Source organism: Hemitrygon akajei, unplaced genomic scaffold (genome assembly GCF_048418815.1).
Source record: "Hemitrygon akajei unplaced genomic scaffold, sHemAka1.3 Scf000069, whole genome shotgun sequence".
Lineage (NCBI taxonomy): Eukaryota > Metazoa > Chordata > Chondrichthyes > Myliobatiformes > Dasyatidae > Hemitrygon > Hemitrygon akajei.
Window position 1 is genome coordinate 4,339,454 of NW_027331955.1, and position 26,233 is coordinate 4,365,686.

The 26,233-nt window shown below is 45.4% G+C and overlaps 1 protein-coding gene across 1 annotated transcript; it reads left to right on the top strand.

The window, feature by feature from the left end:
- Window positions 1-211: 211 nt before the first annotated feature.
- On the top strand, window positions 212-26,233 carry LOC140722094 (NACHT, LRR and PYD domains-containing protein 3-like). Its single transcript, XM_073036886.1, has 8 exons — window positions 212-234; window positions 4,423-4,514; window positions 7,597-7,763; window positions 12,712-12,883; window positions 12,982-13,047; window positions 23,004-24,771; window positions 25,847-25,933; window positions 26,080-26,233. The coding sequence occupies exons 2-8, from the start codon at window positions 4,505-4,507 to the stop codon at window positions 26,231-26,233; spliced, it is 2,424 nt and encodes an 807-aa protein (XP_072892987.1). The 5' UTR covers window positions 212-234; window positions 4,423-4,504.

A 26,233-nucleotide genomic window follows, 5' to 3' on the forward strand; every position in this document is an offset into this window, starting at 1 on the left:
ACTGGATCAATTTTGCAGCCTGGGACTCGCTGAGTTAAACAGAGAAACTCCGCCCCACTGCTTGCGGTGAAAGAGAAATGAGAGATCTACACGGAAATCTGGACAGAAAGGTTAATGCAGCAGCTCAGAGTCAACTCTCCGTACAGGGTGAGCACACTGGTGCAGGAACATTATCGATCACCCGGGCAGTCAGACTCGGACCACACTGAACGCCGTCCGGTTACAACATCAGAGGTAAGTGTTGTCTATGATTCTGCACAACTATTCAGCGTTTACAGCGAGGCTCGGGTTTGGTCGGGATCGCGAGTGAATTTTGTGGGAGAGGGGAGTCTTGATATGTTCTTGGTAACGAGTCAATTATTGTCCAAATCGATTAAGAGAAACGACGACTTTGCCTTCAACCAGAAATACTCTGCAGGGTGGTTTCTACTGAGTGCGAGCAGAAGGCATCTTTCACCCGGTAGTGACTTATGAAGATGCCACGGGGCAGTGACCCATCACAGATCTCTCTCAAACAAAAGAAAACAGTAGATGCGGGAAATCGGAGCAACACACACAAAATGCTGGAGGAAATCTGCAGGCCAGGCAGCATCTATGGAAAAAATACTGTTACCTTGGAGGCTATAGGTCATGTTCTTTACGTCGCGCCATGTAGCTGAAAGGGTTAAATACAATATTAAACTGCCTTTACATTTGAACAACAGTGTCTAGTCGAACAAGTTTGGATTTGATTTCAGCGGAACGGCCGCTCCCTGTTCTGAGGAATGTGACGGACAGGCAGCTGCTTGCTCGCAGACCCTGAGCACCGAGTCTCACAGAACAACAACCCGCATCTTCCAAATCTGTCAATCATCTGCCCTTCTCCCCTTTCGATTCCAGTCCTGATGAAGGAACTCGGTCCGCAACGTCTACTGCTTACACTCACCTATAGATACTGCCTGACCTACTGAGATCCTCCATCTTTGTGTGTGTTGCCATGGTTACGTGAGATCCGTGTGGGGCAGTGGGCGGGGTTATTTGTAAGTAACGATATACAGTATCCACCCTGTCAGAATATTGTTGGGGAATTGAGGTGAGAATAATTCAACTTCTGATATATATTTCCGATCTTTATTTCCAAAAAACCAGTTCTGTCTGCATTGGATCAGCGATCGAGAAGATATTTGGGTTTTTTAAAGCCACTTCTGGCGGCAGTGATTTGTGTGTTCCTACTGTTTCCTGTTTGCCTGATTGACATTTTCCACAGGTTAGGTAAAGATTAAGAACGACAGCCACCTGATTCAAAGCAAGGGTCTGATAGATGTACAGCGAACACCTGTTCCTTTTCCAGAATTTCCAATTTCAGACGAGTGCATCTACTGGTCCTGTGTCGATTGTGGGTGTTTTGATCTCCTCTGCTCAATGGCCAGTGGAGGCAAAGACTGTGATTCTGTTGAAGGTCGATATTTTTGATAAACAGCGGGATTGAAGTGTTACAGGGATGGACATGGGGGAATATTTAATCAAATTTTAGATCAGTTCGGTCGTGATCTCATTATCTGCACAGCAGTTTCGAGGGGCCGGGTGGTCCAGTTCTGTGTTTTGTTGTGTTGACTGGCAAAACTCCGACAATTTAATTGATGTAAGCTCACTGGTATGTGAAGGGAGATATGATTTTACTTATAATAGTTGAGCTGAACACAAGCCGTTTGCTTGATTTAATGATTTGCGTTCAGCTTTGTGCGTTAAATGTGTGCCTCAACTGCATTAGGGGGTATAACTTTTGACTCATTCGGTGAGCTGGCCAGCACGGTATGGGACCGAGGGCTGCGCTACCCGTTCCTTGTCCATGACTCAACAGTCTCCCCATCTTCTGTACGCACCAGCTCACCGCCCCGCCCACTGCCCACGCGCGCCCTCTCGTCACCCTCGCGCTCCGGGGCTGACGTTGAGATGATTTATTCACGCTGCGCGTGCCTGGCGTTTCTCAGATAACTGCCGTGAAGTGCCGGGATTTATCTTATCTCCTATTAGTGGCAGCAAATGCCACTTTAGCACTGCAGCCAATGGGCTTCGCCATTAAGGAGTCCCTTCCCGTAGACCCCACCACGTGTTTAGTACCCTGACTCCTGAGAAAAATCCAATAAGCTCTTTTCTTTTAAATGTCACTCTTCCTCGACAAGGAGTTTGCGGAGCTGTAAAGGCGACGGATTGAAGTGGGAAAACAGGGGGTAATATCCTCTGAACTAACGAGGAGGAAAAAAGCTTCAGTATATTGTAACGGACACTGGTAAAGTGTTGACCTGCAAGTGCGGTGTTGGGGTGATTTTGAGGGCAAGGAATGATCTTACTGTATGACACCATGGGCTAGAGGCACCCTGTGGTTGGTCATTGTTTGAGGTGACTGGATTTAAAGAACAGAGTAAACAGAGCCACATTGGGCCAGCAGACTCTGCTACTAGATGCTGTGGGTCAGATACTTGTAGCCTAGTTGTTTCCTGTTTGCATTATCAACTTATCTGAAGAACAAATTGCAACAATTAGAAGTCTGTTATTGACTGAAAACATTTATATGAATTCTGTATTTTGCTTATGATACAATCATTGTCCAACATGCTCAAATTCAATAGTCATTCAAACATAAATGAAAAACAAAAGAATCCTGCCAAATAAAACAGTGTTTCTGCACACCAAGCCTTCTTGTAAGAAACTGTCGCTCTAAAATCCCCCAAGGTCAAACCCATTTTCTGAGTAATATTATCTATCCATCGTAGACACTGTCATCCTCACCTTCTTTTGCTTTCTGCTTTACCTTGGATTCTTCTTAAAGGAATTCTGTCTTCTCATGATGTATCCAAAACTTTTGAGCTTTTCAAGCTTCCTAGTTAGCAGTGTGGCTGTATTTCACCAATTATTGACTTGTTGGATCTTCTTGCTGTTCAACGAACTTTTAACACTTTCTTCCAGTATTAAAGTTCAAAGGCGTTGATTCTTTTGTATTTATAGTATAGTCCAGCTGTCAGAGCAAGACATCACAACTGGAAATACCATAGACTTGACTCTACGGTCCTTCGTAGACAATGTTACGTCTCGGCATTTCAGTATTTTATCTAAATTTCCTATTGCTGCCCTCCCCAGAAATAAGAGCTATTTAATTTCGTGGCTACATTTGCCATCTATAGAAGACGTTGAACCGACAAAATCTGTTCTTATTTCCACTTCCTTTCCATTTATTAGAACGGAGATGATAGGACTAGCCGGTATTCTTAATATTGATCGAAAGGGCAGCTTTCCACTTTCCTCTTTCACTTTCATCAGAAGCCTCCTCAGATCCTCCTCGCTTTCAGCCATTACAGCAGTAATTATTCATTAGGCAACTTTGAGTCCGCGAGACCAACGTTCCCCATGATGTGTTCAGCACATAGATTACTTAAGTAGGGTGACAGTAAGCAGCCTTATCGCACTCCTTTCCCAATGTTGAATCAGTTTGTTGTTCCGTGTTCAGTTCTGACTGTTGCTTCTTGATCGTCGTACAAGTTTCTCACAAGGCAGATTAGATGTCCACTTCTTTAAGGATTTGCCATAGTTTATTATGGTCCACACTATCGAAGGCTTTAGAGCCGTCAATAAAACATAGATAATTACCTGATTGGAATTCCCTCGATTTCTCCATTATCCAACGCAGGTTAGCAATTTGGTCTCTGGTGCCTCTGCCTCTTCTAAGACCAACTTGTACCTCACAGTTCTCGATCCATACATTGCTGGAGTCTTGCTTGAATGATCTTTGGCATTAACTTGCTACCATGTGAAATTGTTCGGTAATTTCAACATTCCTTTACGTTTCCTTTCTTGGGTATTAGGATAAAAACGGATCTATATCCAGCCTAAAAGTCATTGTTGTTGTTCTTTTTTTTTTCAGTAGAACATCACCTATTAGAGTTTTAAACAATTCAACTGGAATCTTGTCACACCCTGCATCCTTATTATTGGGTGTTTTCTATCGCCCATTCGACTTCGCTTTCCAGAATGTCCGGTTCTAGATCGATGAAGGAGTCATTGCAGGTGTCTTCGCTGTTGTGTTCTTCTGTGTGTTCCTGGCAAAAAGTTTTGATCTGCTCTGCTTCAGTAAGGTCCTTCCCTTCTTTGTCTTTTCCTACGCTCATTTTATATGAAATATTCCTTTGATTTCTCTAATCTTCTGCAACAGATCTCTTGTTTTGCTGTCCAAACCTGTTGGCTTCTTCAGCTTCAATGCATCACTCCTTTAAAAACGTTTCCTTATATTTCCTCGTTATCTTCTTGAAATTTGTGTTCAGTTGGAGGTCTTTGCTCCAATCTGCATTTACTCCCTGGAATGTAGGAGAGTGAGCAGTAACCTACAAAAGTGTTTTAAATTTGAAGGACGGAGTAACTGAATCATACTTTTTTATTTGTGTAATTCAGGTCACTGCCAGCAGGTGGGGCTTTCTTCCACCCGGATGGCAGTCAAGAAGACGACAATCAACCAAACTCAGTCAGAGTCAGAATGGACACAGGTATGCTCACTGGTCTCTTATTAAAACCCTGTCCTTATGGTAGACGTGTAGTCAAATCATCAATAGTTCAGAGGAATAAACTTGGGCGATAAAGGGGCAGAGAGAAAGTACCATTAAACGGGGTCATTGATCCTACTGGTAAAGCGACCTTGAGCACTGGAACAATTCAGCAGCTCCAGCGCAAGGACTTAACAAGGGGAATGGTCGAATCGCTCCGGTCACCAGGCAAATCTTCACCTGAGTGAAAGGAGAAGGAGCTTCTGAATAAGTGGCTGAAACTCAGGAATACAGCAGCGGGCAATGCAACAGTCCAGGGAACAGACAGAATATTTGGTACAACCTGATGTGGAAAATGCCTCCAACAGCCAGTGAGAAAAAACAGATGTTTTCTCGTTTGGAAGGGCAATGGTGAATTCTCCCCGGATTTCCGGGTTGTTGCACAATGGAGTTGAGCGGAGTTTCCCGGTGTCTGTCTTTTGTGGCCGAGCTAAAGAACGTTATATTGAGGGAGAACCGGCTGGATGCGGGAGACAGTGAACAGGAGAAATTTTAAATAGGAAATCTGGGGGGAGGGGGGCTACCGAAGTATTGAAATGTCCTTGGCGAATAGGATTAAAGTAAAACAAAATGATAAGTAGAGAAGGCAACGCACAAAATGCTGGAGGAACTCAACAGGTCAGCTAACATCTATAGAGAGAAATTAAGTATCAACGTTTCAGGTTAAGGAATCTTAAGGAATTAAGGAATCTTAATTAGAGAATTTGTACATTGATTTGAAAGTTGTTTTGGGCATATAAAATAGAATAGGATTGTCTGTCTAGGTACCATGTCCGATGCGGATGTGGGTGACCATGGCTTTCCATACAAACTTATCCCTCGCTCTTTGGATGACTTCATTTCCCCGATATGCAGCCACCTGGGTTTCCAGACAGTATAATTTCTTCTAGTTCATCTTTCCGCATGATGTGTCCTAGGAATCTGAGTTATCTTTCTTTTACTGTTGGTATGAGTGATCTAACTTCTTGTGCTCTTCTGAGAACTTCTTCAGTTGACGTGTGTGCAGTCCATGATATTTTAACATTCTAACATTCTCTTGTAGAATCATAATTCAGCTGCTTCTATTCTCTTTTCCACTGCTGGGCAAATGGTCCAGCATTCACTTCCATAAATCAGGATAGAATAAATGTAGCACTGCAGTATTCTGTTTTTAGTGTACATGCTCATCTTTCTGTCTGTTAATATGGTCTTCATTTTCTGGAAAGCCTATTTCGCCATCGCTAATCTGTATTTGATATCCGTGTCGCACCTGCCATCACTTGCTATTTGGCTGCCAAGATATCTGAATTTGTTGACTTGTTTGATGTTTGTATTTCCGATCTTGATCACACATTGTGGGATGTTTGTCTTTCTGGAGATGACCATGCTTTCTGTCCTCTTAGTGTTGATTGAGAGGCCTCTGCAATTACTTTATGCTGCCACTATCGTGAGTAGTTCTTTAAGTTTTGTTTCCGAGTCAGCTACTGGTAAGATGTCACCAGCATATCGGATGTTATTTATATTCTGGCCTCCAATTTGTGAGTCCTTTGATGTCTTTGATACTTCTCAAGATATTTTTACGATACAGGTTGAAGAAGTCAGGTGAAAAGACATAACCTTGCCTCTCATGATATTCACATACTCACTCACTTCTCCTTCTATTCTGATGGATGCTGTCTGGTCCGAGTATAGCCGAACATAAAGAAGAATCTTGAAGGACCTAACATTCTAAAATCAGAGATTCGAGCAGCCAGAAATAAAACAAAACATAACAAAGCAACTCGTCCAGTCAACATCGCTGTTGAAATGATACCGGCCTTAGAAGATTTTGGAATAGAGAAAATAACAGAAATAGCAAATCAAATCTATGATCATCGGGAGATACCTGATGATTTAAGTAAATCAGTGTTCATCGCACTTCCAAAGAAAGAGGGAGCAACAGAATGTGAGTTACATCGTACAATAAGCCTGATGAACCAGGTGGGAACAATTATTCTCAGAGTAATCATAATGAGAGCAAGACGCTTTTAAAACCAGAATCCATTAAAGAACAATGCGGCTTTGTGGAAAACACTGGAACCAGAAATGCAATTTTCATGCTACGGATGATCTGTGAACGAGCCATCCAGTTAAAAAAAAGCCATCTACCTATGTTTAATCGACTATACAAAAGCTTTTGACACTGTCAGACACCAAGATCTCCTGGAAATGCTTCAAGAATCAGGACAGGAGGAGCGTTATTCTGGCTGAAGATCTGTGACCAGTAGTGTCCTCAAAGATCACTGGTTCGCCATGCGTCGTGTGTGATTTAAATAAATTAATAATAAACTATGCATTACTCAAAATGATATACTTTGTAAAACCACGTGGGTGCACTCATTAGTCGATTTACACAGTTGGCAGAGTTGAGTAAATTTGGGACTGTTATCGAAGTGCTCAGCATCCAATTAGAAATATGAACAGAGAGTCACCAGGCACAGTTAATTCTGGGAAATATAAGAAGTTGCACTTTGGGAGGTCAAGTTCGCAAGCGATGTGCACACTGAATGCTGGGACCCTTAATAAGTTTGTTGTACAGACGGGTCTTGGATATGCATAGCTCTCACGGTTGGTAGCGTGCTAAGGATGAGTTGAGATATTTGTTAAAGTTGGGCTATAACTGGATGAACTTTGGTTAAGAGACAATTTCAATATTGTACAGAAATCTGGCAACCACATCACGAGAATGATGTGAAGGGTCTGGAGAGAGTGCAGACGAGTTTCACCACAAATACCAGAGGGAATAGGTTTAAGGTCAGAGGGCAAAGTTTAAAGGGGATTTTGGATGCATGTTTTCCACAGAGAGTGATCGGTGTCTGGAATGAGCTGCCGAGAGAGGGACTGGAAACAGATACTCAGCAGCATCTGAGAGGCGTTTGAACTCATGAGTAGGCCGGGAACGGAGGGACATTGACCGTGTTCCTGAAGATGTGATTGGTTTAAATTGGCATTGTGTCCGCATACGCATGGTACACTCTACTATTTTATGTTCGATGATTGACTACAGATCTGAACTCCGCAATCTTCGCCTTCCTGGCAAAATGTGAGGATCACCACCTGTTCCGGTTGACGAGATTCTACATGGAGCGACTGGAGCAGGCGATTGAGGAGGGTGTGGAGGGAGTCGGCTCCATGTTAATGGGCGAGGATCACTTCACCGGGCGAGAGTATCACGTAAGTGGAAGTGACATATACTGAGTGTAGATTCTACTGAATCAATCACAGACCGACAGAACCGGTGTAACGGCGTCTCCGGGCTATGAAAATCCTGCAATGCTTGTGGTGAACATCAAGAAAAGAGTTTTCATCTGCGGAAACCCTGAACCTTTATTCACCAATATAATCCCCTTTCCAGTTATCTGACCACGTTCATTTTTAGACAGGTTAGGATACAGGCACTGATTGACAGGTGACTTTAGTGATGTGACACTTGACGGACATTGCAGGTGGACAGAGAACCACTTTACACCACTCAGTCTGACATCACATCATGTTTCCAATGCTCGACCTTAATGGCCATTCACCAGACTGTGTTCTGCTGATGACCCACAGGTTTCCCACAAATCAGATATATTGTGACTTATTTCTCAGCTCATTTCTCGAGGCTATCTTCAATCCCATTTTCAACTGACCAGGCAACACTGACTATTATCTGTCACTTGAACTGCTGACCCTTTTTTGATCAATATCACAACATGCCTCATGGTTCTGTTATCTTTTGTTCCTTGTGACTGTTCCAATTTGAGTTTGTAGTTAACACGGCATATGCTGTTAACACCGGGAAGTGCAATATTACTATCACTGAAAATATTCGAATGATCTACAGCTAACACATAATTACAAAGAAGCAGCTTTCCAATGGTCCGTGTGCTACTGGAGTGCATTCACCTATTGCCACCCAGACTGAATTTTAGTGAAGAGCTACACACTATAACCGAACACTATATTCCACGTGAGGCAGCTGACAATTTCATTCCAAACTTCTTACTCAACATTACCACCAGTTGGCTTTGCTCTGTCACACATGCACAATAGTCCTGAGTTTGCTGACTGCTCCTCACTGCCAATTCCCAGCTGCAGGCTGTATCTGGACCCCCCATGGAGCCTGGCAGTGAAGTGTAATCCTGCTGTGGTTCACCAGCAATTACCCCAGGGAAAATCAACAGTGAGCCTGCCATTGATTGACCTAGCCATAGTCATCAAACCCTACAGTACAGCAACAGGCTCTTCTGCCTTTTTAGTCCACACTGACCTATTATATGCTTAGTCCCATTGATCTGAACCCGGACTGGAGACGTCCATAACTCCCCCATTGAATGAACTTATCCAAATCGATCTGAAACGTTCAAATCGAATGTACATCGACTAATTCCGATGGCATCACATTCCACGCTCTCCGCAACCTCGGAGTGAACAAGTTCCGCCTCATCTTGCCTTTCACCTGTCATCGTTACCCCATGACCTCTAATTCCAGTCCCACCCAACCTCAGTAGTAAAAGCATTTTCGCACTAACTCTCTCTATACCTTTTATAGACGTGTATTCCTCTAGCACACCTCTCCTGGTACTCCTACATTCTATGGAGTAATGTCCTAACCTATTCACACTCTCCCTATAACTCAGGTCCTCAAGTCCTGGCAACAATCTGTAATATTTTTTCTGCATTCGTTCAATCTTATTGATATCCTTCCGAGAGGTACGCGCACACATTGTTTCAAATTAGCCTCTGCAGCATCAATTTCGACAGAATATCCCGACTTCTACATTCAATATTTTGATTTATGAAAGCCCATGGATCATGTATTCCCAGATATCTTAGTTTTACTGCACTGCTCAATGTTCTACCACTCAATGTCTTAGTGTTATCGTGGTTTCTCCTCAAAAAGTGCAACACCTCACATGTGTTTTCATTGAATTCTATCTCCGAATCTCCATTCCACCTTTTTCTAGTTGTTCCATGTCCCGCTGCAAGCTCTGATAACCTTCCTCGCTGTCACTACCTTGGTGTCATCCACAGATTTGCTGACCCATTTTACCAGATTGTCATCCGGAGCGTTGATATATATGAGAGACAACATCAGACCCAGTACAGATCCCTGCCGCACACCACTAGTCATAGACACTCAGTCGGATTAGCAAACCTCTACTGCCACTCTCAGCTTCTCTCGCGAATCCAATATCTAAACTAACTTACTGCCATGTCATGAATGGCAAGCGACTTAATCTTATTGATCAAGCATTCATGACGGATCTTCTCAATGGTCTTGCTGAGGTTCATGTGGATATCATCCACTGAATGGTTTACATTATTTGCTTGGTGAGTTCCTCGAGAAACTATAAGATTGGTTAGACGGGATCTACTAGGCACAGATCAGTGTTGACTATCCCTAATCAATCCTTGTCCATCCAAATACTAATATTCAGTCCCTTACAATACCTGCCATTCTGCCAATAGCTTTACCAGCACTGGTGTCAGGATCACCAGTCTGTAATTCCCTGGCTTATTCTTACAGCCTTTTTAAACAGCAGAACAACATTACTTACCCTCCAATACTTCCACATCTGACATTTTAAGTACCTTTGCCGGGAGCACCTGTAATCTCTGAACTAGCCTAAAAAGAGGTAAGAAGGAATGCACTAGGGATTTATCCACGCTAATCTGCTTCAAGACAACAAATATCTCCTCCTCTATAATCTGTGTAATGTTTATGATTCCACTGCTTCTTTGCCTCACTCCAAAGACTCTGCATATCTCCAGAGTCTTTATAGTGAGGCAAGACAGCAGTGAAATATACAACAGTACATATAAATGAAAAAAATTCCATTTAAATCTCCCCACCATTTTCAGCTTCATGCATAAGGGCCCACTCTGACTGCAAGAGGACCAATTTTGTCCATTGGCATAATTCTGTTCGAAATACATTTGATGACGAATTTGGAAGTCTATTTTCCTTTGTCTGCTCGAGCAATCTCATGCCGTTCTTCAGCTCTCCAGATTTTTGCATTTCTTGTACTCATCGAGTACCTCATTTGATCCTTCGAAACAGTACTTGTTATGTGCTTAGGATCTGACTATCTCTCAAAAGCTAAGGCTCCCTAAACGTCTTACTCTTGCTTTTTATTCCGTCAGGAACAGTCAAACTCTGTACTTGTGGTCTTTTATGCATTCGAACTCTGTACTCTCAAAATTTCAGTTTTGGAAACCTCAAAGTTACTAAGCACGTCTGTACCAGAAAACAACCGGTCCCAATCCACTTTCCTCAAATCCCTTCTGATTCCATTAAAATTGGCCTTTCTCCAATTTAGATTCTTAACCCGAAGACCAGACATACCCTATTTCATAATGATGTTAAGCTATTGGCACCACATCCAAAGTGTTTACCTGCACACGAGTCTGTCATCTACCATCATAACCTTGTGTTTATCGCGACTGTCCGTGATCTCTCTACAAATTTGATCCTCTAAAGCCCAATGACTATCTCTTTGTTATTGTTCAGTTTCACCCATGCAGTCAGTAGACGAGCCCTCCCGTTTGTCCTGTCTGAGCAATGCAGGGACATCTTTCCTGTCTAGTTATGCCACCTCTCCTTCTATAATTCATCCCGCTCGATTGAATCATGTCTTACACAATGGAACACTGGAATGCTGAACAGCCTCTTCCTAGCAAATCACATCAATAGTTACAATGCTGCAATTCAATGTGCTGATGAATGCTCTAGGCTCATCTGCCTTTCTTACAATACTCATTGCAATGAAATAATACGCAACTCAGAACATTAGTTTCACCATGTTTAGTGACCTGACTCTGTAAGATGTCCTAACACATTTCCCACACAGCCACTCCATTATCCGCTCTGATTATTCATCCCCCGTAACTCAAGTTTAACACCTCCCCCAACTCAATGCAGCGCTAACAACCCTTCCCGTAAGATTATCAGTCCCCCTCCAGTTCAGGTGCAAAACCATCACCTCTCTCCATGTCCCATTTCCTTGGAAGAGAGCCCAATCATCCAAACATCTGAAGCCCTCCATAATGTAGCATCTGATCACCCACACGTTAGATGTATTATCGTACTATTTCAGGCCTCATTCGCACGTGGTACGGATAGCAATCCCTAGAACACAGCCCTAGGGTTCCTGCCCTTTAACGTAGCATCTAATTCCATGAAATCATTTTGCAGGACCTCATCACACTTCCTACACTTGTCATTGGTAACGACGTGGACCACGACCTTTGACAGCTCCTCCTGCCCTTCATAATGTGTCAGACTCGACGGGAGATATCCCAGGCATTGGCAAGCCGGTATCCAAATGCCTTGTTCTCATAAATAGTATCTCCAGTCTGTTATCCTGACCATTGAATTCCCTCTGTCAGTGCAGCTCAGCACTTTTTATCGCTTCCGAGTCACAAAGACAAACTCAGAGCCAAAGGCGTAATCACCGTGGCTTTCCTCTGCTAGGCATACCCCGGAACTGAAAGCCGTATACCTGTTATAGAGGAGTTTCCTGCAGTGGCTGCCTATTCCCTCCCCCCCCCTCCGCCCCGCTGCCGGTGACCCAGTTGCCTGTGTCCTGCCCCTTGGGTATAGCTCCCTCTCTGTAGAGCCTGTCAGTCAACCTGTCAGCTCCAGCTCCCATTCCTCAGCACAGTCTGTAAGAAGCCTCAGCTGGGTCAAATTCCTGACGGTGTAATTATTGGGGAGAATGGAGGTCTCCCTGTATTGCTGACCCTGTAGGAAAAGCATTCCACTATTCTGCATAGCATGCCCACCGTTCTAATCATGAAAAAGAGGTAAAATATTACCCAAAAACTAACTAACCCGCCGCCGCTCCACACTGAACCATCTCTTACACAAAGCCTCAACTCCCTACTCAATTTCTGGCTCACTGACGCTTGTGTGCTCCTCTTAAAACTCGTCAAGCGGATTATTACCCCGCCATCTGTGACGTACAGTAACTCCACACTGACCCCGCTCGCTTCTTTTAAAATCGTTCCCCAGTACGAACACTTCAATGGCTGTTAGTGATCTGCGGGGAGCAGAATGTGCTGTGTCAGTCCATATTCATGGTAGATTTGGACCCATCCCTCTGCTCCTCAATATGTTCCCCATTGTTCATTACAGGGCGTGACTGAGCTCGCGGAGAAGGGAAACCGAGTGGGCGCTTCCAAACTCCTCCTGGATCTGGTGATGGAGAAGGGCTCCGGGGCCCGGAGGGTGATGTGGGAATCCTTTGTGAAACTACATCACCATTTACCGAAGCTGAGCAGAATATTGAATGAAATACGGGAACGAGGTACGGTGAACAATACACTGTGTGTTACAGATGTAAATGCTGATGAATTTACAGTATTACACAGAACAGACTTCATGCAGGTTAATCTGTTCGAACAGGTGACGGCCAGTTCGCCTACATGGACCCTAAGCGGGGTTTATCTGAAGTGCCCAAGCATCTGAAAGGTAAGCGATGGAACAGAAATCTCAATGTCTTTATTTCACTCGGAGTGCCTGAATACCTGTCTTTACAGGCATGTTTCGAGACTGTCAGAGTTTGGGAGACACTCTGTTACTGTGGCTGGGGGACGGGTAACCAATTGCATTTTTCGGAACATTTTTTACCGTCCGGATCTTCGGCTGTGCACCTGGAGAAATCTATGAGTTTCCTAAACACATATTCCCGTCGGTGAGAGAAGAAGCATAGGACATAGAATAGTATACCACATTCAGGCCCTTCGGCCCACAATATTGTGCCGACTCTCAAGACCCTGCTTCCCATACTTTAACATCCCAACTTAAATTCCTCCATATATCTGTCTAGTAGTCACTTAAATTTCACTATTGTATCTGCCTGCGCCAGTGACTTAGGCAGTGCATTCCACACACCAACCACTCTCTGAGTAAAAAACCTTCCTCTAATATCCCCCTTGAACTTCCCAGCCCTTAGTTTAAAGCCATGTCTTCTTGTATTGAGCAGTGGTGCCCTGAGAAAGAGGCGCTGGCTGTTCATTCCATCTATTCCTCTTAATATCTTGTATACATCTATCACGTCTCCGTTCATCCTCCTTCTCTCCAAAGAGTAAAGCCGTAGCTCTCATAATCTCGGATGCATACTCTGTAAACTAGGAAGCATCCTGGTAAATCTCCTCTGCTTCCTTTCCAATGCTTCCACATCCTTCCTATAGTGAGGCGACCAGAACAGGACACAATACTCCAAGTGTGGCCTAACCAGAGTTTTATAGAGCTCCATCATTACATCGCGACTCTTAAACTCTATCCCTCGACTTATAAAAGCTAGCACTCCATAAGCTTTCTTAACTACCCTATTTACCTGTGAAGCAACTTTCAGGAATCTGTGGACATGTACCCCCAGATCCCTCTGCTCCTCCACACTACCAGGTATCCTGCCATTTACTTTGTACTCTGCCTTGGAGTTTGTCCTTCCAAGGTGTACCTCCTCACACTTCCCCGAGTTGAACTCCATCTGCCAGTTCTCAGTCCACTTCTGCATCCTATCAATGTCTCTCTGAAACCTTCAACAATCCTCTACACTATCCACAACACCACCAAACATTGTGAACACAAAATACACTGCAGATGTTGTGGTCAAATAAACACGTACAAACAAGCTGGATGAACTCAGCAGATCGGGCAGCATCCGTTGAAATGAGCAGTCAACGTTTCGGGTCGAGACCCTTCATCAGGACTGAAGAAGGAGGGGGCAGGGGCCCTATAAAGAAGGTGGGGGGAGGGTGGAAAACCAGTCAGAGGAAAGGTCAAGGGGTGGGGGAGGGGTAGCAGGGAGGTGATAGGCAGTAGGGGTGAAGAAATAATCTAAGGGGAAAGCACGATGTTTAGTAGAAGAAGGCAGAGTCATAAGAGGTGATAGGCAGCTAGAAGATGAAACAGTGTGAAAGTGGGATGTAGGAAGGGAGAGGGAGGGAATTAACGGAAGTTGGAGAGTTCAACCATTGTGTCGTCTGCAAACTTGCCAACCCACGCTTCTACCCCCACGTCCAGATTATTAATAAAACTCACAACATTCCTTTCCCTCCAATCCTCCGGTACCATTCCCGTGGACAACGAGGACATAAAGATCCTAGCCAGACGCTCAGCAATATCTTCGCTCGCCTCATGGAATAGCCTGGGGAATAATCCGTCAGGCCACGGGGACTTATCCGTTCTGATATATTTTAACAACTCCAACACCTCCTCTCCCTTAATATCAACATGCTCCAGAACATCAACCTCTTTCATATTGTCCTCACCGGCAGCACGGTACCTCTCCTTGCTGAATAACGAAGAGAAATATTTATTGCGGACCTCGCTCACTTCCACAGCCTCCAGGCACATCTTTCCACCTTTATCTCTAATCTGTTCTTCCTTCACTCTTGTCATCCTTTTATTATTCACATATTTGTAGAATGCCTTGGGGTTTTCCTTTACCTTACTCACAAAGGTCTTCTCATGACCTCGTCTTGCTCTTCTAGCCCTTTCTTAAGCTCCTTTCTTGCTACCCTATATTCCTCAACAGACCCATCTGATCCTTACTTCCTAAACGTCATTTATGCTGCCTTCTTGCATCTGACTCGATTTCCCACTTCACTTGACATCCATGGCTCCTTCATCCTACCATTCTTCATCTTCCTCACCGGGACAAATTTATCCCTCACATCCTGCAAGAGATCCTTGAACATCGACCACATGTCCATAGTACATTTCCCTGCAAAAACATCCTCCCAATTCACATCCGCAAGTTCTAGCCTTATAGCCTCATAACTTACCCTTTCCCAATTAAAAATGTTCTTGTTCTCTCTATTTCTATCTTTTTCCATGATAATGCTAAATACCAGGGAGCGGCGATAACTGTCCCCCAGATGTTCACTCACTGAGAGATCTGTGACTTGACCCGGTTCGTTACCTAATACTAGATCTTGTATGGGATTTCCCCTAGTCGGCCTGTCGACATACTGTGACAGGAATCCGTCCTGGACACACTTAACAAACTCTGCCCCATCCAAAACCTTGGAACTAATCAGGTGTCAATCAATATTAGGGAAGTTAAAGTCACCCATGATAACAACCCTGTTATTTTTGAACCTTTCCAAAATCTGCCTCCCAATCTGCTGTTCGGTATCTCTGCTGCTACTAGGGGCCTAAAGAATACTTCCAATAGAGTAACTGCTCCCTTCCTGTTTGCTGACTTCTACCCATACTGACTCAAACGAGGATCCTGCCACATTGCCCACCCTTTCTGTAGTTTGTAATAGTATCCCTGACCAGTAATTCCACCCCTCCTCCCCTTCCCCCCCCTCTCTATCCCTTTTAAAGCACTAAAATCTGGGAATATTGTGAATCAATTCCTGCCCTGGTGCCAGCCAAGTCTCTGTAATGGCCACTACATCATAATTCCATGTATGTATCCAAGCTTCCAGTTATTCACCTTTACTCCTGATGCTTCTTGCATTGAAGTACACGCACTTTAGCCCATCTACTTACTACCATTACACCCTTTATCTGCTTCTGTTTCCTCTAAACCTCTATATGTCAGACCTGGCTTTATTCCATGCACAATACTTGCAGTTCTCGCATGATCATTATCCTCCTCCACCTCACTATCTGCTCTAACACTCTGGTCCCCCCCCCCCCCCCCGCAAAGCTAGTCTAAACCCCCTGGAGTAGCACTAGCAAAGCTTGCCGCAAGGATGTTAGTCCCCCTCCAGTTCAGGTGCAACCCATCCCGTCGGAACGGGTACCAGCTTCCCTGGAACAAGGTCCAATTTTCCAGAAACATGAAGACCCCCCCCCCCTCCTGCACCAACTCCTTAGCCATGTATTTAGCTGCATTATCTCCCTAGCACGTGGCACGGGTAGCAATCCTGAGATTGCAACCCTGGAGGTCCTGATCTTCAACTTTGCACCTAAATCACTAAACTCCCTTTGCAGGACCTCCTTCTTCTTCCTATCCATGTCATTGACATGTACCATGACATCTGGCTACTCACCCCTCCCTCTTGGGAATACAGAGAACTCGATTTGAGACACCGCGGACCCTAGCACCAGAGAGGCAACAGACTATCCAGGATTCTCGATCTCTCCCATAGAACCTCCTATCTATCCCCCTAACTATCGAATCGCCTATCACTACTGCTCTCCTCTTTTCCCTCCTTCCCTTCTGAGCTGAGGGTCCAGTCTCGATGCCAGAGGCGCGACCACTTCAAATTATCCCTGGCAGGCCGTCCACACCAACAGTGTCCAAAGTGGTATACTTATTATTGATGGGAACGGACACAGGGGTGTTTTGATTCTGTCTATTCCCCTTCCCTCTCCTGACAGTCACCCAGCTACCTGTCTCCTGACTTTTAGGAGTGTCTATCTCCCTGAAACTCATGTCTATTTTTGTCTCTGCCTCCCGAATGATCTGAAGTTCCTCCAGCTCCAGCTCCAGTTCCCTAACACGGTTTGTCAGGAGCTGCAGCTGGATGCACCTTTTGCAGGTGTAGTTATCAGGGACAGCTGTGCTCGCTCTGACTTCTCACGGACTGCAAACGGAGCACCCGGCTGTCCTAACGGCGGTTTCCATTACCCAATTCTAAGATAATTAGATTAATTAAAGGAGCTTACCCGGCTTTACCTCACTGAGAGCAAGTTTGTCCTCAGTCTCTTCTGGCCGAAGCCTCTCGAGCCAAAACCTTCCTGCTCTGTCTCCCTCTACTCCGTCACCGGCTACTACGTCGCCCGCTCCGTAAATCTGCTGGCTTTTTAAACTCTCTCGCTGTTCTCGCAGGTCAACCGTCACGCGCTTGCGCAGTCGTGCCCCGTTCAAACTGCAGAAGAAGCTTCTGCATTCCCCTTTCTTAGCGCCAAATATCCCGCGAACTGTCAAAACTGTAGCCAAACCTCTCCAGTAGAAACATCCAACACCAGCATGGTATGTCTTACACCTCAGATCCAAAGTGGAGCCGAGATTTGCTGTTCTTCCTCCATCAGACCACAAGACATGGGAGCAGAATTAGGCTATCCAGCCCATTGAGTCCACTCCGCCATTACATCATGGCTGATCCCAGGTCTGCTCAATCCCATACAACTGCCTTCTCACCATATCCTTTGATGCCCTGACTAATCAGGACCTTCTGCCTTAAATATACACATGGACACGGCCTCCACTGCAGCCTGTAGCACAGCACTCCAGCGATTCACTACTCTCTGGCTCAAAAAATCCTCCTTACCTTTTCTGAAGGATCGCCCCTCAATTTGGAGGCTGTGTCCTCCAGTTCTGGATACTCCCACCATAGAAAACGTCCTCTCCACATCCACCCTGTCTGGTCCTTTCAGCATTCGGTAGGTTCCAAAGAGATCTCCCCGCGTTCTTCCAAATTCCGTTGAGTACAGGCCCAAAGTTGCCAAAACGCTCCTCATATGTTAACCCCTTCATTCCCAGAATCATCCTGCTGAATCTCTCTGGACTCTCTCCAATGACAACACATCTTTTCTGAGGTATATCCCCAAAACGTTTGGCAAAACTTCACGTGCTGCCTGACTACATACTTATAAGGGCTCAGCATTATCTCCTTGCTTTTATGTTCCATTCCACTTGAAATAAATGCCAGCATTGCATTTGCCTTCTTTACCAGAGACTCAACCTGTACATTAAAGTTCTGGGAATCTTGCTGGAGGACTCCTAGGTTCCTCTGTACCTGTGATGTCTGAACCTTCTTCCCATTTAGATAATGATCCGCACTATTGTTCCTTGTCCCAAAACAGATTATCATACATTTCCCAACACTGTATTCCATCTGCCACTTTTTAACCCATTCTTCCAATTTGTCCACATTCTGGTACCTACTCCCCACCTATCTGTGTATCATCCGCAGACTTTGCCACAGAGGCATCAGCTCCATGATCCAAATCATTGCCAAAAAACGTCAAATGCAGCAGTTCCAATACTGTCCACTGCGGAGCAGCACTAGCCACAGGCAGCCAACCAGAAAAGGCCCCTTTCATTCCCACTCGCTGCCTCCTGCCATTCCGCTACCCACGCTAATATCTTTCCTGTAACGCCACAGAATTTTATCTTGTTCAGCAGTCTCATATGTGGCACCTAATCAAATGCCTTCTGAAAATCTTAGTAAATCACATCCACTGCCTCTCCTTTGTTGACACTGCGTCTTACTTCCTCGGAGAACAGATTGGTCAGGCATGATTTCCCTTTACAGAAACCATGCTGACTTTGACGTAGTTTGTCATTAGTCTCCAAGTACCTCGAAACCTCAACTTTCATAGGAGACTCCAACACTTTCCTAACCACTGAGGTTTGGCTTCTGGCCTATAATTTTCTTTTTTTATATATTATCTTCGTCCTTTCTTAAAGAGTTAAGTGATATTTGCAATCCTCCAGTCCTCCGGGATCATGCCAGAACCAACTGATTTTTGAAGGACCATGACCAATGTATCCGTTATCTCTCCAGCAACCTCTCTCAGGTCTCTGGGATGTAGTCCATCTGGCCCTGGTGACTTATCCATCTTAAGACCTTTCAGTATGCCGAGCACTTTTTGTTGTGATATATCAATAGCACTCACTTGGGCTGCCTGTGTTCTACTGCAAGCGTCTTCCACCGTGAAGACATATGCAAAGTACCCATCAAGTTTATCGGCCATTTCTTTGTCCCTATTGCTATCTCACCAACATCACTTTTCAGTGTTCCAATATCAACTCTCATCTCCCTTTTACTCTTCATATAACTGAAAAAAGTGTTTATTATCGTGCTTTATATTATTGGCATGACTGCCCCCATATTTCATCTTTTCACTTCTCATAGCTTTTTTAGTTGCCTTGTGTTGGATTTTAAAACCTTTCCATTCATCAAATTTTCCACCCACCTTTGCTACATTATATGCCCTTTCCATGGCTTTTATGTAGTCCTTAACTTCCGTTGTCAATCACTGTTGCCTGCCTCTTCCGTTTGAGAGCAACTTCTTCTGTGGGCCATATCTATCCTGCACCTTGTGAAATATATCCAGAATCGTCAGCCATCTATGTTCTGCCGTTATTCCCATTATTACCCTCTCTAACCCACCTGGTAAAGCTCCTCTCTCATGACTCTGTAATTACCTTTATTCCATTGCGATACAAGTACATGTAAGTTATGCTTCTCCCTCTCAATTTGCAGCTTGAATTCCATCATTTCATGATCACTGCCTCCTAAGATTCCTTTGCCTTAAGCTCCCTATTAAGATCTGGGTTATTACACAAGACCCAATTTAAAGTAGCCTCTCCCCGCGTAGTCTGAAGCACAAGCTGCTCTACAAAGCTATCTCGTGGGCATTCAGTAAATTGCCTCTCTTGCGATTCGACACCTTACGTATGTTTGATTCTCCTATTTCCCTTGAATTCCCCCATTACAATTATGTCATTACCCTTATTACGTGCTTTTCCGGCTCCCTTTTCTGTATCAACCCCTCCTCTCGGCTACTATTTGGAGGCCTATATATGATTTTCTTTATGTTTTTTTTTACCCTTGCAATTTCTTATCTTCACCCACAAAGATTCAACATTCTCTGATCCTATCTAGATCTCTTTCTAAACATGTATTTCCATCTCAAATCAATAGAAACACAACACCTATTTGGTCCTGCCTGTCCTTTGGATACAAATTATATCCTTTGATTTTAAGTTCCCAGCTATGGCCTTCATTCAGCCACGACTCAGTGACGCCCACAACATCATACTGTTCTAAATATAATTGCACCGAGAGCTCGTCACCTTGTTCCGAATGCTACGCGCAATCAAATAGAATACCATCAGTTCTGCATCTGCGCCCTTTTGAATTTTGCCTCTGTGGTGCAATTCAACATTTCGATCCGTCTGCATTTGAACCCAATCATGAGCTTGTCCTTTCTGATATTCATGTTACACCTATCATCTAAGGTAAGCTTGTAGGCTCATTCTAAGCTCTATCATCCTGGTTTCCAATCCCCTGCCATATTAGTGTAAAATAGTCCCAACAACTCCAGTAGATCTACCCACAGGAATATGTGTCCCCCTCGAATTCGTGCAACACGTCAATTTTGTACAGAGCACGCCTGTCCCACAGGTTGTCCCAATTATCCAAAACCCTGAACCCCTACACCCGCTGCAATTCTTCAGCCACGCATTTATCTGCCACCCCATTCTCACTGTCGTGTGGAACAGACAGCAATCCCGAGATTACTATGTTTGAGATCCAGCTTCTCAGCTTCACTCCTACCTCCCTATGTTCTGTTTTCCAGAAATCCTCTCTTTTTACTTCCTATGTCATTGGTACCAATATGTTCCACGACTTCTGGCTGTTCACCTTCCCTTTTCAGGATATTCTGGACGTGTCCAGACACATTTTGGACACTGGCACCTGAGAGACAAAGTAACATCGGTGTCTCCATTTTGTGTCCATAGAATCGCCCACCTGTCCCCCTGACTATAGAATCTCCTGTTACTGCTGACATCATCTTCAGCTTCCTACTCTTCCGGACAATATCAGTGAATTGCATGAATTCATGTCCAAGTTCTCTGCAGCAGCGGAGACTGTAGAGGTGTGGTAGGGGTGGATCTTCTCAGTTCATGTACCCGCTCCTCCGTGAGGAGGAGACTGTAGAGGGGTGGTAGGGGTGTATTGTCTGACATCACGTACCAGCACCTCCGTGTAGAGGAGATTGTAGAGGGGTGGTAGGGGTGTATTGTCTGAGATCACGTACCAGCTCCTCCGTGTAGAGGAGATTGTAGAGGGGTGGTAGGGGTGTGTTGTCTCAGATCACGTACCAGCTCCTCCGTGTAGAGGAGATTGTAGAGGGGTGGTAGGGGTGTGTTGTCTGACATCACGTACCAGCTCCTCCGTGTAGAGGAGATTGTAGAGGGGTGGTAGGGGTGTGTTGTCTCAGATCACGTACCAGCTCCTCCGTGTAGAGGAGATTGTAGAGGGGTGGTAGGGGTGTGTTGTCTGACATCACGTACCAGCTGCTCCGTGTAGAGGAGATTGTAGAGGGGTGGTAGGGGTGTGTTGTCTCAGATCACGTACCAGCTCCTCCGTGTAGAGGAGATTGTAGAGGGGTGGTAGGGGTGTGTTGTCTGAGATCACGTTCCAGCTCCTCCGTGTAGAGGAGATTGTAGAGGGGTGGTAGGGGTGTGTTGTCTCAGATCACGTACCAGCTCCTCCGTGTAGAGGAGATTGTAGAGGGGTGGTAAGGGTGTGTTGTCTGAGATCACGTACCAGCTCCTCCGTGTAGAGGAGATTGTAGAGGGGTGGTAGGGGTGTATTGTCTGAGATCACGTACCAGCTCCTCCGTGTAGAGGAGATTGTAGAGGGGTGGTAGGGGTGTGTTGTCTGAGATCACGTACCAGCTCCTCCGTGTAGAGGAGATTGTAGAGGGGTGGTAGGGGTGTATTGTCTGAGATCACGTACCAGCTCCTCCGTGTAGAGGAGATTGTAGAGGGGTGGTAAGGGTGTGTTGTCTGAGATCACGTACCAGCTCCTCCGTGTAGAGGAGATTGTAGAGGGGTGGTAGGGGTGTATTGTCTCAGATCACTTACCAGCTCCTCCGTGTAGAGGACATTGTAGAGGGGTGGTAGTGGTGTGTTGTCTGAGATCACGTACCAGCTCCTCGGAGCCGAGGGGACTGTAGGGCTGTTCTTGGGACATATTGCCTGAGTTCCTGTACTAGCCCCTTGGAGCAGAGGGGACTGCAGATGTGTGGTGGGGTCTTATTGCCTGCGTTCACGTACCAGCTCCTCTGAGCAGAGAAGACTGTAGATGTGTGGTGGGGTCTTATTGCCTGCGTTCACGTACCAGCTCCTCTGAGCAGAGAAGACTGTAGATGTGTGGTGGGGGTGTATTGCATGTGTCATGTACTAGTTCCTCAGAGAATAAGAGACAGTGGAATAGTGCAGGTTGTTTTACACCATGACTGGACCAACCTGGAAAGGGAAACTCTGGGTTCAATACGGACAGCATACACCTGAAGGACGATCAAGAACATCAGGTCTGTTATGAGAAAAGAAAAATGATGTAAATTGCCCATTGCCCACCAGCCCCCACTGTTACCCTCTGCAGGGTTGTACAGTTCAGCAGAAGCTGAGCAGTGAAAGCAGTGAAACCACCCGCTCCACACAACACTCTCCTCTCCAGAATCACGTGTGCACTTGGTGCTCGCTGGAACACCGGGGAATCTGCAAACTACCAACAGAGGGGAGAGTGGAGCCTTTAACAGCGAATCTGAATCAGAGTTGAAATGTTTCTGGGCCGTCGTTCATTTTCAGACATGCTTACTTCTGATCTCCCGATTTCACCCAAACAATGTCCTTAACAATTATTTTAATTAGGGGAAATCAGTGGGTGTTCCGTGTTCATCAGATCAGGCTTTGACAACCGATTTCTGTCTGTCCACAGATGTTCAACAGAAACACAAGGAGACTCTGCGGACACAAACTGAAAAACTGAGAGTGAACACGATCCTGATGAGGGAGAAGGTGAAGGTTTTCCAGCTGGTTGATCGATACGCTGAGCTCACGGTCATTTCTATTGATCGAGATCGGACATTGGTGGAACATGAGCTGCTGGCAAGAGGCAGAGACCACGAGGAGTGGAGAGAAAAACATCTCCGCAAAAAGCGGGAGAAAATCCACATTGCTCATCTATTTCAGAATAGGTATTCACATAGTTTTCGGGGCAAAATGAAAAGATTCTTCACAAGATCAACTTCTGGATGTTCGGCAGCAGTGTCTGGAGTCTCGGGGATCGGGAAAACAACAATGGTACAAAAGATTGTTTATGACTGGGCAACAGGGAAAATATACCAACAGTTCCAGTTTGTCTTCTGTTTCAAATTCCGGGATTTAAACTCCATTAACTGTAGAATAAACCTGAGGGAACTGATTCTGGATCAGTATCCTTACTTTAGGAAGTTACTGAGAAAGGTCTGGAAGAACCCAGAGGGATTGCTGTTTATATTCGATGGTTTGGATGAATTCAAGCACAGAATGGATTTTGCTGACAGTTGGAGAGATACCGACCCCAAGCACCAGTGCCCAGATCCCGAGTGGTGGTGTGAAGTGTCTGACATTGTGTACAGTTTAATCCAGGGCAAGCTGCTCCCAGGGTGTTCAGTGCTGGTGACGACCCGCCCCACTGCGTTACATTTATTGGAAAAGGCTGATATCAGTGTCTGTGCTGAAATCCTGGGATTTGTTGGTGAGGAACGGAAGGAATATTTCATCAGACATTTTGAAGATCAGACGGTGGCAGAAGCTGTTTACAAACACGTTGAGGAGAACGAGATCCTGTACACTATGAGATACAACCCTTCCTACTGCTGGATCCTCGCTCTGGCACTGGGCCCCTTCTTCACACAAGGAGTCAGGGACCCACAGCGAGTTCCCAAGACCATCACCCAACTGTACTCCTACTATATTTCTAACATCCTGAGAAACCACGGCCGTGAGATTGAGAATCCCCGTGATGTGTTACTCAGGGTTGGTCAGATGGCCTTCAGAGGAGTGTCCGAGAAGAAGATTGTGTTTACAAATGGAGATTTGATCAACTACAATCTGCAGCCTTCCCAGTTCCTGTCCGGGTTCCTGATGGAGCTTTTGGAGAGAGAGGATTCTGCCTGGAGCGTTGTGTACACATTTCCACACCCCACCATCCAAGAGTTTGTAGCTGCAGTCGCACAATTCCTGAATCCACATCCCGGGGACATCCTGAAGTTCCTCACTAAAGCCCACAACACGACAGATGGGCGATTTGAGGTATTTATCCGTTTTGTTGCTGGTCTCTCCTCCCCAATGTCATCTCGGGGTCTTGAGGAGTTTCTGGGTCCATTTCCCAATGAAACAACCTGCCGGGTGATTGACTGGGTGAAGGAGGAGGTTAAACGCCGGAGTGGAAACACGAGGAGTGAAGCTGGTAAAAGGAGTCTCCTGAACACATTGCACTACCTGTTTGAGTCTCAGAATCGTGAACTGGCTCAGGCCTCACTGGGATCTGTGGAAACACTTTCATTCAGTGGAATGACACTGACTCCGATTGACTGCGCGGTCCTGTGTCATGTCATCGGACTCTGTGATACAATAAAACACCTCGACCTGGGGAACTGCCACATTCAGTGTGAAGGAATCCAGCGGCTGGGACCCGGGCTGCACAAGTGCCAGGAGTTGAGGTAACTTGATTTATCTCTCACTCTTGACCTGTGAAACTGCGTTGTTTCAAATGGGTAAAATTGTAGCAAATCAGATAATGTGACAAATAACTACAGGAATATGAAGGTTTTGTTGGATGTCGGTGACTTCAGTGAAAAACGACCATTGTTTTAATGGTAGTAAACCACAGGAATGGCCATGTTTCTCGCTGCCTGTGACACGTCCATTGACAATGTTCCTTCTCACTGTTACTGACATCCAGACCGACACTGACTGCAGCAGGTGGGTCAGAGATTCACACCCCCTTCCCGGTGAGGGACAAGAGACCGTCAGCAGATGGTCCCAGTGAGAAGGAAATAAATACCATTGTGAGATTGTCCTCCTCTGCCCTTCCCGCGTGTGTGACTATCACCATCAGTCCACCTGTGTGTCTGTGCTCACTACCAGATACCCAGAACCCATGGGCGCATCTCCTCCGCCGATTGCGGGCCTCAGTTCGGACTCACCCCTTCCTTGCAATATATTTCTGGATCATCTTATCTTATTGGATTATCTTCTCCTATCGGTATACTGCTGCGTGACTTCTCATCCCCATACCCCTTCCTCCTGTGAGAACACTCTCCCTATCCCCTTAATCCTGTGGGATCTCTCATTCCTATCCCCTTCCTCCTAAGAGATCTCTCTTCCCCATCAACTTTCTCCTGCAGATTCTGTCTTCTTATCCCTTTTCCTCAGGTGGGGTCTCTTCCACCGTCTCCCATCGACTTTTCCCTATTCACAAATATTTTTCAATGTGGAACTTTCTCCCAACCTTCATCCCTGTCTCTCCCGACCATCTCACATCAAGAAGACTTTTCTAACCATCGGGAAAAGAGACAGAATATGTGGAGTTTGCTGTGTCACACCGACAGACTAGATTACTGACATTCGGTGAATACCCTGGAGCTGGACAGTGAGGGACATTGACAGTGATGTGCATTTAGATCAGTGATTTACTGAAAGGTTTAATGTTTCCTGAAATATCCGAGTGAGAGAAATTCCCTCAGACCCACGGTTTGAATCACTTTGTTCATCAATCTGTCTGTTTGTGTTCAGACTTGGGACGAATGAACTGGGAGATTCTGGAGTGAAACTGGTGTCTGCGGCTCTGAGGAACCCGGAGTGTAAAATACAGATACTTGGGTAAGTACCAGACTGTGGGAGATTGTGTTTACAGTCACTGGGTGTCTGACACTGAACATTAATGTCATCAGCGATTGTGTACACTGGGGATTTGTACCGTCTCCTGTCTCTCTGTGTCCTTCACCCTCACTCTCTCTCATCTCCAGGCTGAGGGGTGTCGGTCTCACAGATTCTGGTGCCGAGGATCTCGTCTCCGCTCTCAGTACAAACCCATCACTGACGGGGCTGAACCTGAGTGGTAATAAACTGGGAGATTCAGGAGTGAGTCTTGTGTTTGCGGCTCTGAGGAACCCGGAGTGA

Bases quoted from the DNA above. Each gene is read 5' to 3' on its own strand.
- LOC140722094 (XM_073036886.1), top strand. The intron at 13,048-23,003 runs GTAAGCGATGGA...GTCTGTCCACAG, and splicing joins AGTGCCCAAGCATCTGAAAG to ATGTTCAACAGAAACACAAG. The intron at 25,934-26,079 runs GTAAGTACCAGA...TCTCATCTCCAG, and splicing joins TGTAAAATACAGATACTTGG to GCTGAGGGGTGTCGGTCTCA.